This window comes from Aythya ferina (assembly GCF_964211825.1).
Source record: "Aythya ferina genome assembly, chromosome: 7".
In the NCBI taxonomy this organism is placed as follows: domain Eukaryota; kingdom Metazoa; phylum Chordata; class Aves; order Anseriformes; family Anatidae; genus Aythya; species Aythya ferina.
Genome location: NC_140302.1, coordinates 9,869,240 through 9,884,959, shown reverse-complemented (window position 1 = coordinate 9,884,959; position 15,720 = coordinate 9,869,240). Strand labels below are relative to the sequence as shown.

Here is a 15,720-nt window from a genome sequence, read left to right as displayed (position 1 = left end):
AACTAGAATGCGTAGGTTCTTTTGCAAAGTAGTATTGAATATCCATGGTTCTGAAATTTTCAGTGCTACAAATCCTTGTAAGCCTGGCATTTCAGAAACCACCACGTACCTATTCCAAACCTTAAACTGAAAACAGCATAGAAAAGCAGCATGCATTTTTATTGTTTAAGATCGTATTGTTCATATACTAAATATCAATGCTAACAAACTAGTTCTATCAACAGTTTAATCAACTTTAGCCAAGAATCAGAACAACAGTTAATACATTATAGAAAGCCAAAAAATGTACTTACCTGGAAAAAAAAGAGTAAGGTCAAAAATCAAAATTTAAGTTACTTGATTCATTTGGACATTAATGTATTACTACAATTTACCTTTTAATCTGGAGTCCCCTCCAAAGGCACCACATCCCCAGTTTCCTGTAGCTATTGCAGAGAGATGTTGTGGCGGAACACTGGGTCGAGAGAAGCCACAGTAGGCCTGCAGGCAGACATACAGGCAGACATAAGTCAGAAGATGAAGTTGACAGGCAATCTGGTATGCTATTTTCAAACAACTAGATGATAACATTAATCAGTACTGTCTTGTAGCAATAAAAACATCAAAATAAACTCAGTATATCACTAGTCTTTCTTTAAACTCAAAGTCAATCATGGTATCAATAAAGAATTTAAGGTGAGAATTTTGCCTTACTTGGATCCAAGATAACAATTAGATGCAGGTGCAGATTCTTAAGGATTTCAAAGCTACAGGAAAGTTTTCAGGATAGCTGGAGCAGAGAATATAACTTCAGGAGTAGATGATATTACATCTGTTTCTTGTTGGCACACTTGAACATGACAGCTAAACTGCTGCAGCCAGTATTGCTAAAACTCCTTAACACAAACTAAGATACCAAATGACATCTTAGAATACAGGTCTAAAACAATAAGCAAGGACAGGAGAAAAAAGCAAATACTATCTAAAATCTTGAGTAAAGGCAGGTGCTTCCATATACAGAAAAAAGTGTCTAAATCCCTCTAGGAAGTTTTTCAATGATACAAAAAATTATTTAACACTGGTACAGATCGCAGTACATGTTTTCACTCTTACCTGATCTAAGCAGTAAATTCACACTTCTGCTACTTACATTTTTAGCAGTGTGCCATGATTCGGAATTTGCATAAGAGCACTTTGACACCATCAGGTGCCTCCAGCTTCTTAAACTCTCGAGTCAGAACTACCAGCACCCTCAGTGTCCCAAGCATGCTTATAATGACTAACTAAATGCATACATAAAGCGGGCCAAGCAAAAGCATACTCTGGCTGTCTGGAAAATGATCCATCTCCATCCTCCCAGTGAGAGAAATGGAGTGGTGTCACAATAGGATGACATTTTCTTCTCACATTCTACTTAATGGGCATGTATTCATCAGCTAGCCAGGAAAGAAAACAGAATAAAAACTGTCTTGTCAGACACAGTAAGGAAGTCAGCAAATGCTTGGAAGGACACCAGCAGCAAAAGGACTATCTAAGTGAGTGTTCACTCCCCTATGATTTTTTACAGCAAGTAAAGGATAAAGCTAGAACTAATCACTTCCCAGAAAAGAAACAATGCACTGATATTTTAAATAGCTTTCACCTATGAATACAAAAACATGAAAGCCACCTAGGTACTTTTAAAGCAACTGCTTCTGTATGGGAAAAAAAAGAGCTGTTCCATTTGAACTACATGAATGAATCTGCTTTAAGTTATAAGCAACCCTCTATAAATTGCATCTCACCTTATTTAGAAGTTGTGTGATGTTTATAATTAGTTGTTTTTTTTTTTTTTTCATTTAAAATGGTTCAATACAGTTCTCACAGCTAAGCCTGTTTGAAACATAACTGTTCTGTGTACCATAATTTTTAGGGAAGCATTTCTTGCCAAGTATGAAGCTGTAGCAATTTTAATTATTTTTAATCAGTGGTCATCAAAATAGGCTTCATGACATTTATGACCGGGATTGCAAGCACAACTGTTAAGTCAGTTGTTCCTTAGCATTTGGGAAATGGTGACAGTTATTAATAGGACTGACTTCATGAGGCAATAATCTCAAGGGGCTAGCAAAGCTAACAAAGATCACATCTCTTACAAAAATATCTGCAAATCTTAATGTTGAAATCTGATGCCATTTTTTTCCTCATTCTGAAAAGGTGACTTTAGACACTATTAATCTTGTTTTCAGTTAAACTAGAAGCAAGGGTCAGCCTCAGAGAGGCAGCTTGCAAGGAAACTGATTGTGAACATCTGGTTCCATAAAGCAAACAGATCTTATAAAGGAAAAATCATACAGGCTTATAAGAAAACATGAACTGTAAGAAGGACCCCTCCATTCTAGTTGTTTCAATCATCTCCTATTGTTCCAAAATTACAGTTGGACAAAAGAGCCTCTGGAAACAAAGGGAGGACAAGTTACATCTACCAATCCATAATACACTCATATTTTACAGCCTCTGTGCATATACTGTCCTTACGGAGTCCTAATTTATTGGAAAACAGTAGATATAAAGATGCAGCTTATTCTGTCAACTTGCTTACACCCATGAGCAAATCTTAAAGTTAATACAAATTTTAAAACAGACTTAAAAGCTGTTACAGTACATTTGAAGGTGTTTGATTTGTTAGAACATTAGTCTCCAATAAATTTAATTCTGTTTACTACTATAAAATATCATTTACTCACATTAAGATTTTATTTAAATACCAACCAGTCTTCATCAAACACCACCATCCAAACTGATACGCTGTATAAAAGTTCCATGGATCTACCATGATTTGTTTTAAAACAATCCAAATCCAATTAATAATGCTGAAAATTTTAGGCAGATCATAAATCCACTTTCATAGGTAATTTGAATTTTGTACCAAGATATCACTGAAGTTTACAAGATTTACTGTCTTTTTCAGGGCTAATTTAATTGCCAACCATAAAGAAATGAGCTGATGAATGTTACCTTAGTCACAGGGCTAAGGTTTTAAAACTACCTTAGATTAAGTCCTTCAGTCCTGTACATCATTTCTGGGAGGAAAAAAATTGATTAGCATTCCTCTTCTCTTTTTAGCTGAAAATAAGGAATCTAATCTACGTTTAAGTTTCAGATGCACCCTAGAATATTTTATATACCCTCCTACACCACAGAAAGTAGGAGACCTAACACTTGTAGGCTCGTGGCCTTATATTTAACCCTCTAGGTAAAGCATAGGCCTGCTGCATCTATTAACGTACAAGCACGCTACACAGACTGTTGGCCTGTTTTTAACCCAAACATAAGCACACTAATACAGTGTAACTGTATAAGCATTCTTGCACTCAACTGCCCAGAAAAATCACATTGCCATTGCTACAACAGGCTGCAGACATTGCACTACCTATGCCTTATGCTAACCACACAAGGCCCTCCATCTGGCCCTGTTATCAACTTATTATGAGAATTTGCTGTGTGCAGACTGATGACAGGTGTCTCTTGTTATGACACAATTTAAGAATGAGATAACAGCAAAGGTCTTGAAAACATTAATATGGGCTGAAAACTAGAGCCCCTGGTTTAAAAACAGCTCCCTGATGGCAACTACCATTAGTCATTGCAAAAACACAATCTCAAGAGATGGGAATCAGCTTCAAGAATTTGAAGAACTTCTGCTTCAAGAAAAGCAGCAGCAGCAAAGCAAGAAGGGAAAAAACAAAACAAAACAACAGAACAAAACCAACCCCCAAACAACTCACATAGTATGTAAATACTCCAAGAGTTTACATGAAAGGTAGAAGAGAAGGAAGTGGCACCATATTTATGTTTTGTCACCATGTTAACACATGAGGTGCCCCCTTCTCCACCTTGACCGAAAGGCTGATTGGGATTCAGCAGAGCCAATCATGGAGAGAACTTAACAGTTTAGAAGCAGGACAGGGAAGAATTTGCAAAACATATAGCTTTTGTTTATAGTTCTGAAAATGAAGTAAAATGCCCCTTTGAACCCATTGAATCCATGCCACATAAATCATTCTATTTGACAAGCTTCTACTTTAACAACATACAGCAAAACCCTGAAATACAGCTATTGTAAAAGACAACTGAGCAAAAACTTTCTTATTTGAAGATGATAATACAAAAATATTTGGAAAGTTATGGCAAACAATGAAACAGCCTTAGACTGCAGGCTGTTGTAAAAAGTTCCTTGCCTTGTTGAGCTCTCTTCTGATTTTCTCTGGACCAAACTGATCAAGGAAACGTCTGAAGTGGAATGCATCTATAGCTACAATTTCAGTGTAGCGTCGCTGCCATTCATCCCTAAATTTGGAGGAAGAAAAGATGACAGTAAAATTAGTGTTTATTGTTATTATCATTGGCTACGTAGTCATGATCTAAAATAAGCAATTCCCTGCAGAGCTTCTCCATTCGTAGAAGCTAGAAAGGTACTCTTGGAACAATGGGGCACTGAATATAGCATCAGAAGAGAGACAGGTTTCTGTGTAAATTTACAAATACTTTGTCCTAGACTTTGATTGTAAAAGTAGAAACGTGGCACAAATCTAAACAATACTGTTTATTAGGTACAGAGGAACACCATATGGTCAAAAAAAGAGTACGTTGGTTCTTTACCTACCTCTAAAATTTATAGAATCACTGAATAGTTTGGGTTGGAAGAGACCCTTAAAGATCATCCAGTCCCAACTCCCTGCCACCACCATGGGTCCACTAGGCAAGTTGCTTAGAAGTCCCATACAACCTGACCTTAAACACTTGATATTGGAGAGTACTTTATTTTATTTTTTTTATTTTAATCATTTCCATACAAAATTGATAATTTTGTATATTTATGAATTTAATTTCCTGACAATGCTGTCAAGAGACAATTAAGAGCTTTCTACTTAGACTCACAATATTAAATCTGATTTTGCCATACGAATAGTAGTATGATGTATACAATGATACCATGACACTCAGAGTACCACTGTCAAACTTCTTGTGACAAATTAAAATCCACAGTTCAGTCAGTATCTTCAGAAAATTTTGGATTCAATACATATAACATAAAAGCTGTTGATTTAAGGACTGACAAGTTGGCAGGTACCATCATTAGTATCATTAAAGCAAGGAAGACAATAGATTAGGAGATAACTTTCTTAGCTTGTTGCGTCTACTGAAGAGAACAGGATCAAGCAATACATTTTTCTGCTAAGCCAAATACTCAAGTTTTCAAGTTTAAGACGTATGTTTATTCCTTCACTTGAAATATATATGTGGAACTTTACCTTGGGGTCTTATCTTCATGGCTTCTTGCCCACCGGTAAGTTTCTGCATAGCCTGTATATTCACTGTACTGCTCAGTACCTGAAACAAATGATTTACCATATTACATACAAAATATTTAGATATTTCTTTCTCTTGGAAAATCTTTCATAGGAATCACTGCCTCTCTGAATGAAAACGCACCTCTCAGAAGCATCAACAGAAGCTAGAGATTCATCGCTGTATACAATTCTTGAAACCAGTACGGGCTTTTTTGTCACCTTATGTAATGTTTATTCTGTGGCAGACATTGCAAACATAGATCTTGTATGTGTGCTGTCCTGTATGTGTGCTGTCCAGTATATAACTAGAAGGTAGTTTTTGATTTTTCCACCCCCATATCAAATAGGCTCTCAATAAATTGCCTGTCTTCTTTGAAGTCATCCTGGTTAATATGTGGTTAACAAAGACTGCCCGTCTCCCCTCCAGCACGGGGACCAAAATGAAAGCAAGGTTTCCTTTAAAATGCATTGAGGAGCAAAACGTGAGAGCAAAAAGTGTCTGGTCAGCATTACTGGAATACAATGTCAGGCTAACAAAGGAAGGCTATGATTTTTGAATAATATAGAAAACCAGAAGTCCATAGGTGTGGCTGGTTTTTGCTTTGTTTTGTTTAAAACAGAGCAGCAAGGATATTTCTCAGTTTTGATTACCTGGTAACCTCTAAAAACTAGATAATTTCATAGTTTTTGGTAGACTGGCATATGTTTATTAACCATCAGGACTCTCTTAAAGACAGCAGCTCAGTTCCAGTGCTTTGAAATTGGAATAGGAACCAAGCAGGGAAGAAGAAATAAATTCTAAATGAATCAAAGAAAAACCATGCCATTTACATGCAGTCTATACTCACTACATGATACAAGTTATTAATTAGCACAACTCAGATCTAAGGACATTTTTGAGGTAAACACGAGTTGCTCCACTACCTAAAACCTGGCAATACTACCTCATCACAATTTAGCCAAAAGCTGAGCTGATGGTTTAAGAAAAATGAGATGAAGGATATAAAGAAGATTTAAGTGTATGTGGCAGGCTGCATGTTTCCACTGAATTATTTTATTTTTCTAACGCAAAATTAGTGTCTACAAATCCACAGAGAAGCCCAATGGTAGGAACAAAGATTTCCAACACACTACTGTTACTCCAGTTGCTGCCCTACAACCTCTTGAGGGCAACCCTATATAAGGCTAGGTAGGACTGTTAAGCTTCCAAGTCTCACTGCCCAGTAATCCCTCCTTTCCTCTTGTTATTTTGTTTTGCGTTTGCTCAGTATGATTCTGGCACTATGACTGCTGACATGAATTCTTAAATATTACTGCAATTAATGGCACTGAACATATTGAAAGGCTGCTGTTCCCAGCTGTGGTGGCCAGTACCAGGAGGCTACTTCTGTAAAAGCCTGAGGACCCAGAAAATCATGTCTTGTACATACTTGGCTGCCCTGTGAAGAAGCCCAGCAGGGTATCTTGCAAGCATTAAAGGCTGTAGGAAAGTAGCACATTAAGTAGCTCAAGTCATTTTAGCTCTTTTGCTCTACTACACAAACTACTTTTCAAAGGTTTACCCTGAGAACAAGGAGAGCATTTTAACAGGGGGTAAAGATCATAACCCTAACAGGCCACTCCATCTTACCTAACCTCAGGTTCCTGCTTCAAAACTCAAATATGCAAAAATGCAAAGAAACACTCCTGAAGTATTTTGCTACAGCAAAATCAGTCTTCCCCGTTTTGGGCTTGTAACAGCTGAACTATTTTCAGTTGAATTTCAAAAGGTGGGTGATTGAAGAGAACACCTTGTTTGGAAAATTTCTGCTCATACCGGTATAGTTTGGCACGTTATAAACAGTGCAAAAAAAAGATGACAACTGCTAAGCAACCCCTTAAACACAAACAGCAACATCAGTTATGCCAGTAAATATAACAGAAAAATAGAGTTTAGAAAGATCTGTAAGCATTCAAAATCACTGACAGCACAAAATGAGTGATTACTAAGAAGAGAGTCATGCCTAACTATTGCACAGGTTGGTGATATTCTGAGAAGACAAGTTTTTCAATCTCTAAATAGGAAATTAAAAACATTGAAAATCAGAAACATAAAACTGCTCACTTTTAATCTTATCTGACAAGGAAACCTGGATGCTTGTTTTCAGTAGCCTTAACTATATGAAACACAAGCTGTTAAAAATGTTTAAATTGATGCTTATATTTCAAGACATTTTTCCCACTTACACAAATCCATTTTTACTAAGATGACTTATCAGTGCTTCTTTAACTCATCTGCCTTATTATCCACTCGTTATTTATTTAGATATGTCTAGACGATTAACCACACTGAGGACAAAAGCTCCACTCAAGGCTATTTTTGAAAGTTGCTAATCGAAGTGATTGTGATGGTAAAAGATTGCTCACCAAGAACCCACTGTTGCAAAATCAAAGTAAAAAAAAACAACCATGTGATGGCAGAACATTCCTATACAGTCATATTCATCCATGACCTTACACACACGACAACTGTGATTAGCTTAGATATTCAGAGGTCAGCCTTCAAACTGAGTTGTAGGCTATCAATTGTCAGTTAAGACCTCCTGACTTAGCTAAAATTCAGATTTACTGATATACTTGGGAATAGTGTCTGAGCTAACAATAAGAAAAGGCAAACAAGAGAAGCATTTAACTTCCCTGACAACCCTTACTAGAGGACAACCGACAAAACTTCAGTTTTGCGAAGAAAGCATTTCCTTTGTGGAAATGGAAAGCACATGGAATGCATATGAAGGGAAAAGACTGGATTAGCAAGATATTGTAACAAGATAAATTACAACGTATTAAGATTATTTTTTCAAAAGCTGTTTTTATTAATTTTTATGAAAGTGCACTGCATAACGACAAAAGCACCAAGAAACAAACAAGCAAGCAAGCGCATATATAAAAAGAAGAAAAAGTCAAAACACACAAACACTAAACTCATGTCCCAGCAACCCAAGGATAATGAAAATCAATGGGTTTTCATGAGCAAAGCTCTGGAAATATGTCAGACAAAAACAATTATTCAACTGGCAACACTTTGGCCTGTGAACCACTGGGATATAAACTGCTATTGCTGGGAGATTAGAAGCAATACAGGATAAATTGGATATGTTTGTTTCCGGTGAATTTCCTTCCACATCCCATAAAAAAAAAAAAAGAGCCAAACAAGGCAGCGTAACACAGCTTGACCTTTAAAAGCAACTACAAAATACACAAAAGAATTTTGACTTACCCAAAGTCAAAACAAAGTATATACAAGGATGACTGAAAAAACACATCCATAGTGAAACTTTCTTCAGCAGAAGAATAATGACATCTCCAAGTACTAGCACTTATGGGACCTGGTCCATGAAATGGACAATGCCCCTCCCTCCTCAGATTCCACAGTCTCGCTCTTCATTTGCATACAATTCATGTGGCATTATCAAATTCCCTAGGATAGGGATGAAAGAAGTACCACACTGTCCCCTCTCGTTTTTCTTTAGAGGGATTGTTAAGAAATAGTACCACTAGCACCTCATAAAAATTAGTACATGGAAAAAACAAGGATGTGGTTTTGTAGTTACTGCCATAAATGCACATTTACTGCCAAAGATGAGGGAAGGTCCTGCTCTGTCTTTCAACCAGTTCTGACTTATTACATATGCATCAGCATTAGTCTTCTGGCTCTCCTGGCCCTCCAGACAATGGCATGATCAGCCAATCCAGCTGAAAAAGCACATTATCGCAAGTAAATTCTCAGCTGCACAAATTACCTGATCAAGTTTATTGCATGAGCAACGTGCTTAAAAGTCTCTGAACATGCACCACTGAGGCACAGATAGGACTGGCCATTGTTCAATCTGCAGTTTTAAAGCAAACATGGAACACAGCTTCACTGACTCTTAACAGTGTCTGAATATACGCAAACTTGAAGGAAAAACAAAAGCAAAAAACGCACCCTCCAAAAAAATACCATAATAAAGAAAAAATTCTGAATGAAAACCCGTGACTCGCTTTCACAGCTCTACCAGAAATGCAATTGTAGGAATCTCTGGCATTGCTGCTGACATTTCAGTAGGTAGATGTCTGTGTTGAAGAACTTGACTGTGCATGACCACTTCCATATTCAGCACAGCGGTGATCTTAACCAGATTCCATGCAATCACAATGAATTCAATTTCTCTCCCATTTCTCAGACTCTACTGCAAATTTAAGCTACGCAGTTCTACCCATTAGGCCACTGAGTCAAGATGAATCACAAAACTAATTCATCAGGAGGATTGTGACATGCAGTGGAGGCTTGGCTATTAACTGAGATGGAAGAAGTCCAGGGATAAAATGAAAATGAAGGGATGGCCATTTCCATTAGAGAAGGATGGAAGCAGCTCTTTCAAAACGTTTGTATTTGGAATCTGTTAGTACACAGACAGATAGCTGCACTCTGTTCTTATGCTCCCCAAAAAAGGCTCACTCAGAGGACAATACTTGAATAAATTACTTTTGTTACAGCATCATATCCAAAACACAAGACAACAATCAGAACTGGCCAAGAAATTTAGCATTTATTTTTAAAAATAATCACAAAAGCAAGTTTACCTAAAAGTTTTCACAGAAAAGGCAAGGGTTTTGGTGGGTGGAAAAACAAACCAAAACACTGGGTGAAAGATTACCAAGGTTAAGACTGAAAACAAAAGAGGTGCTGGCCACTACAACCAATAGTTTCAGGGCAGGGTAAGATTTGGAAGATATAAGCTCAAATTTCTACCATCCATGCATGTAAGGAAGAATGAGTGCTTTGGAAGGACTTTTTCCAAGAAAACTGTTCCAATGCCTCCACAAATTCCAGTCTGTTGAGTCAGTTCAGGTAATGAAAAACGATTTTTTTTTTTTTTTTTTTTACACTCTACTAGGTTGAAAAATAACATACATAATCTATTAGTCCAAGCAAATAGTGTATCTCTTGATAAAATATTTTTTTATTTACTCCAAAGAATAGCTATAAAGAAAAAAAATCTATCAACATTTTATTATTTTGCCAGTCACACAGTGTCTAGCTGCTGTGTTACCATGTATACAACCAGGATGCAGCATTACCTGGGACTGGCCAGTTCTTACCAGTGACATTAGCTGTTTTCTCACCTAATTATTTTGATCCAATGTGTAATAAAACATCACAAATTTTAAACAGATGGTGAACAAAAGGAACAGTATTTTCAGTGAAGCACTGGACAGACAGTGCACACAGACTCACAACAATATACTGGAGAAGCACTTAGCTTTTGATGTTGCAAGTTATGAACACAACCGATAACAAGTAATATGAACACATGTTTGTAACCTACTAAATCAACATTCTCAAGAAACATTTCCTGACTTTCTATCATTTTTAACAGATGCTCATTTTTTCTTCTACCGCTTCCTTCCCTGTTTGGTAACCAGAAGACAGTTCCTATTCTCAGATTGAGCTTTCAGTCCCATGGATTACATTGAATGTTACAAATTCCAGACAGGAACAAAACCCACCCTGCTTTGGCACATCAGAAGCATTACCTGCTAATAGCTAGTAATTGTCTTTTACCTATGTTGCCCGACAGTATTCCTTATGTAGGCCTAAAGATGCTGAGTCCTTAAACAAATTTATATAAGGTAAGAAGAGTTCTGTAACACCTCATCTGCTCATATTGTTTCCTTCCTTCAAAAAGGATGTACTGGAACAGTGGCCCTACAGTCTTAAGAAGTCGGGTGAACAAGGAAACTTATTGTTAAGTGAGTACAATCTTTTTATTTTCCTACAACATTTAAGCATACTGAACAAGTTGAAATATATTTTTCTACATAGAAAACCAGAACAAGATGTGAAACATATACTGCAACAACTAACCTGTGATGATGAGACATTCATTGTGATCCAAGACTTCAGTGATGAGCCTCGATACAATCAGTTCTGGGTTGATTAAAAACCGAATTTCTTCTTGTACCAGTCCTGCCCCAGTGACACCACCTCCAACAAAACGGTTTGCAAAATCAACCTAACAAAAATATATTCAGGAGGATTAAGAGATAAGCAAACAGCATAAAATCCTTTCATTTACTGAGGTAAATAAAGTCCTGTACAAATTTCAACTCTGTTGAGATCCACTGCTACCATTTAAAAATACAAACAGCAGGACAGAACCTGATTCACAGCATGCCCATCTCATTCTTCCCTTTCTTTTGATTGAGAAAAATCAAAATGAGACAAGTGAGATATTATACAGCAAAATAAAGTTCTGCATATCAAAGGCTCTGAATCCCATTTTTAGTTTTGAAAGGGCATGCATGTAATTATAAAAAGTTTCAGTAAGTGTGAAAAATGGAAACAGCAGATTACAGTATCCTTCCTGCATTTTACAGACACAGAAGAATTATTAAGTTGTCCTTTAATAAGCTTTCTGCCTTGGCTGTCCACACAGAAGCATTTTTAGCTCAGCACTGCCCTATACCAGTTGTTCTGTACTTAGAGGAATCTCTTATGGATTGTCCTTGAAACACACTTGGAACAAGGCACGCCATCGTTTTGATCACCAAAGTTTCTGCCTGATACAGGGAAGCTATGGACTCTAGTTTTTGCTACAATAATACATTTTTTATATAGACAACAGTTTTAGAAGCAATTGCTTTATTCAATAAATTACTACTTATGTAAGTTACCAACCCTTAAGAAGTTTGCACCACTTTTTCCTGTCTCAAGAAGTACTAATTTTTTTCTAATTAATTAATTTATGGTAACAGAACTCTAGAAGACAGACTGCTTTCCTTCTTTCTTTAAGGTTATTTGAAAACTCAAGTGTATTCCTTGCTATCGATATGGACAGGACATCTTCCTTTATCAATTTATTTCAACTGACTGGCTCTCAGACCAGAACAGTGGTGCTGTAGCAGCAAAGTCTCCTGAACTCCTGACCTGGTCACTGTCTGGGGCACAACCATCATAACAAAAAAGAAAAAAAAAAAAAAAAGGCATAAGAACACCAAAACCCTTGGCAGCTCATCAAAATTCCAGCCTGAAACTTTTATCTTGTCAATCTTTGATCCCAGTTTGAACCAAAGGACCTGAAGCTGTCCAGGGCTTGTGATTTTCTGTCAGCTAGCTCTGTAACAGGTACATCTACCAGCCTCAGTGAGCTAGGGAATACTGATATCACTAATTCTGCCCATGGAATTCATCTTGATGTTTCATTTACATGCATAACGCTTTGTCACTTAAGTCAATTGAGGATAAACAATTTTAAACTGACAGACTCTAAAAAACATGACAAAAACATGAGATAAAGCCACATTTACTGGTATATGCACTTACCTGTAGCATACCTTGTCCATTGCCTTCAATAGTGCCCTCATAGGTGACATGTAATCTAGACAGTTTTTTCTGAGATCTATCATTGAGGAAAAAAAATATTGCACAGAAAAGATGATTACAGGATCCCCAAAGAGACATCCATTTAAGAGAAAACCCGTCTAAAACCTAGCTTTTTATGCACCTAAGCGTAAGGTGGTTAAAAAAATCCAAAGGATTAAGGAAAATGCATTTGCCTTTCTGAAACAATTTATTAAGGCTTAATAACACAGTCAATGGTTCAGTTTCTCCACCTCTTTCATTACAAAGCCCCAAAAGTGGTTTCATTTCCACATTTTTCACACAAGTCTGTACCACATTAACTTGCTAACCAGGAAAAAAGCTGCAAGCATAGCATTTTAATTCATTATATTTTCTGTCATTTCTGGCATCAAGTCAGCTCTCACTTTCTCTCCTCTCAAGCAACAAACAAAAAGGTATTACTGTTTTAAAAAAAATCTCTTAAGACTCGTCTGCTCCACAGGCAAACAGATACCAGCTCCAGTCACACTAACTGTCGGTGTCCATTCACCCACTTCTTTCTGTTCTTCTCTCCATAGCAAGCCAAACCAAACCTTATTTTCCAGATCACTTGCTGGCCTGAATCAATTCAACTTTAATGGGATTCAGGTTAATCACTAAGCAAATTCTTACATTTAACGAGACATTTGACTTACCTTTCCCAGTCTGGAAACTCTTGGAGACTTTGCCTTGTAAACGTCACCAACCCAGTAGGTTCTACAAGCAAACAAACCCCAGGGGAAAAAAAAAAAAAAAAAAAAAAAGTATTAACTGCTAGGCTTTTAGATTATTTTAATTACAACAAGCATAATTCCTGACAGAAACAGAAGTTAACTTCAAAAGCATGTATGGGTTTGAGGAGAACAAAAATAAATTTGCTTGCTCTAAAAACAAACAAAAAGCTTTCAATAAATGAATGCTTCTCTACAAGGGAATACTGTTATCAGTGGCGCTATATATATTGTTATTATATTTTTATTTATTTATATTTATTTATTTACAAAATTAAGCATTCACCTGTTGACAACATCTTCAGTTTACATAGCCCCTACTGTATTCCTTTACAAGGAATTCAATTACCATTTGCAATAAAAAAGTTGTGAAATTATTACAGTCATTTATAGAGCTAAGTTACTATTGTCTTACTAATTCCTTTCAAAACAAACAAACAAACCAAGAAATTGGGTCTTAAAAGTGTAATACAAACTTTTAATTCAAGAAAACAACATGCAAAAATGTCATTAAGTAGTTTGAAGTTATAACATTAAGAAATGTAATACAGTAGTTTTGATAAAGCATGCTCCCAACAGATTTCTGATGCACAGGGGGCCAGAGACAGCTGCAAAAATTTTAAAACACTACTAAACTAGTAAGAAAAAGCCAGTACACTACAGCCCTTCTCACTTACACACATAGATCACAACTTACATTTTACCCCAGAGATTTATTTCTATTGACACTGCTGAAAGTTTGTTAGCTGAAACAGGAGGTAGCATTTAATTAGTTGTGAATGAAAATGATGAACTAAAGATGGACTGAACCAAGTACAAGGATTTCTATAATAGCTTGCAGCTGTTTTCCTATTTAGAACAAACTCTTCTGAGCGAATATGAAGCTAATAGTGAAATACTGACACAAAAAGAGAAAGTTCGATAAAAATTCTGTAAGATATTGCTGCAGATGCAACATATGCAACAGCAGTAAAATCCCTTTCTCCTAAAAATGTAATATATAAGATCTGATACAGTTCATACTCTGATAAATATATTTTTGAGAGTTTATGCAGGCATTCAAATTAATGGCAACAACAGAATATTTGACCACGCACACTAAGGAAACTACCATGCTAATTTCTAGAAGAGCTGAAGACATCCCACTTCTTGATACCATTTACTTTATTTTAAACTGGGAAAAGTTCACAGCAGCTTTGTTTTGGATGAACAGAAGGGAAAAACCTGAAGTATCAACACAAGCAAGGAAAAACCACTTAGAATTAAAAATGTCATGGTCAGAGGACTAAATGGGCATCCTACAGGAAATCTGAAAACTGATCCAGAATCTTTAAGCAAGAGATAGTACCTGTAATTTTAATGACTATATATGTTGTTAAGTTCCTTCTGCTTTCTCACTCTGGTATGGTGCACCAAGTATTTGCATATATTATACACACACACACACACACAATATGTGTTTATGGATACAGAACTACACATTTGATATATAGCTTTTATATAAATGTGTGTGTGAAAATATCTGTATGCAAATACAGATATTTTAGACATACATAAAAACACTCTTCAGAAAAAAGGAACAAAGAATAAGCTCCATGCAAAAAATGAAATTGCATGTCTCATCTATATGGGATAAATTGACACTAAGAAGAATATCAGTGCACTCGGTGTGCTGCCTTTTGTTAGACATTTCCATCATAATGCCACATAGCCATTTCTAAATTGAATGGGATTAAATTCTTCATGTGTCTGCTTCATAGCTCAAAAAAAAAAAAAAAAAAAAAAAGAATTACAACAAGAATTACTTTTTTCTGTGACTCTTCTAAAATAGCAGAAAAGCGTCTTAAGTTTCTCAGGCTTCCTTGGTGACCGTCCTTCAAACAATCTGGAAAACAGACATAAAAGCAATTTGATTAGATTTCAGGGAAACACACCTCGCCTAATTACTACGCAGTATGTAAAAACAGAAAAGCAGTTTGCCCTCCGTAAAGTCAACCACTTCTAAGCCACAAAGGGGCTGTCCAAGCAGTTCTTTCCATAAAGTATTTACTCACAAGGCTGCTACACTGTGCCTCCATTGCCTTGATCATGAAAAGAAACTATGCCTTTCATACCACTCATTATTCAGATAACAGGCTTGAATTCTACACAAACACTGAGATGATGCATTTCCCACAGCTACTTGGAAAGTACGTTTACGTGCTTATATGTGTAGTACACTTTAAAGGCAGACAGTCAAAACCATACACCTTCATAAAAGCACATTCTTCAAAGT

The 15,720-nt window shown here is 36.4% G+C and overlaps 1 protein-coding gene across 3 annotated transcripts in view; it reads right to left on the bottom strand.

Annotated features, from left to right (window-relative positions):
• Window positions 1–15,720, bottom strand: part of PARG (poly(ADP-ribose) glycohydrolase) — a 63,569-nt gene that overhangs the window by 7,259 nt on the left and 40,590 nt on the right. For all 3 annotated transcript variants that reach the window (XM_084525326.1, XM_084525327.1, XM_084525328.1), the window contains exons 10-16: window positions 15,251–15,330; window positions 13,371–13,431; window positions 12,658–12,733; window positions 11,200–11,347; window positions 5,274–5,352; window positions 4,200–4,308; window positions 375–480 (exon numbers count right to left, since the gene is read on the bottom strand). In XM_084525326.1, the coding sequence (XP_084381452.1) occupies window positions 375–480; window positions 4,200–4,308; window positions 5,274–5,352; window positions 11,200–11,347; window positions 12,658–12,733; window positions 13,371–13,431; window positions 15,251–15,330 (659 nt within the window). The remainder of the gene's footprint in view (window positions 1–374; window positions 481–4,199; window positions 4,309–5,273; window positions 5,353–11,199; window positions 11,348–12,657; window positions 12,734–13,370; window positions 13,432–15,250; window positions 15,331–15,720) is intronic.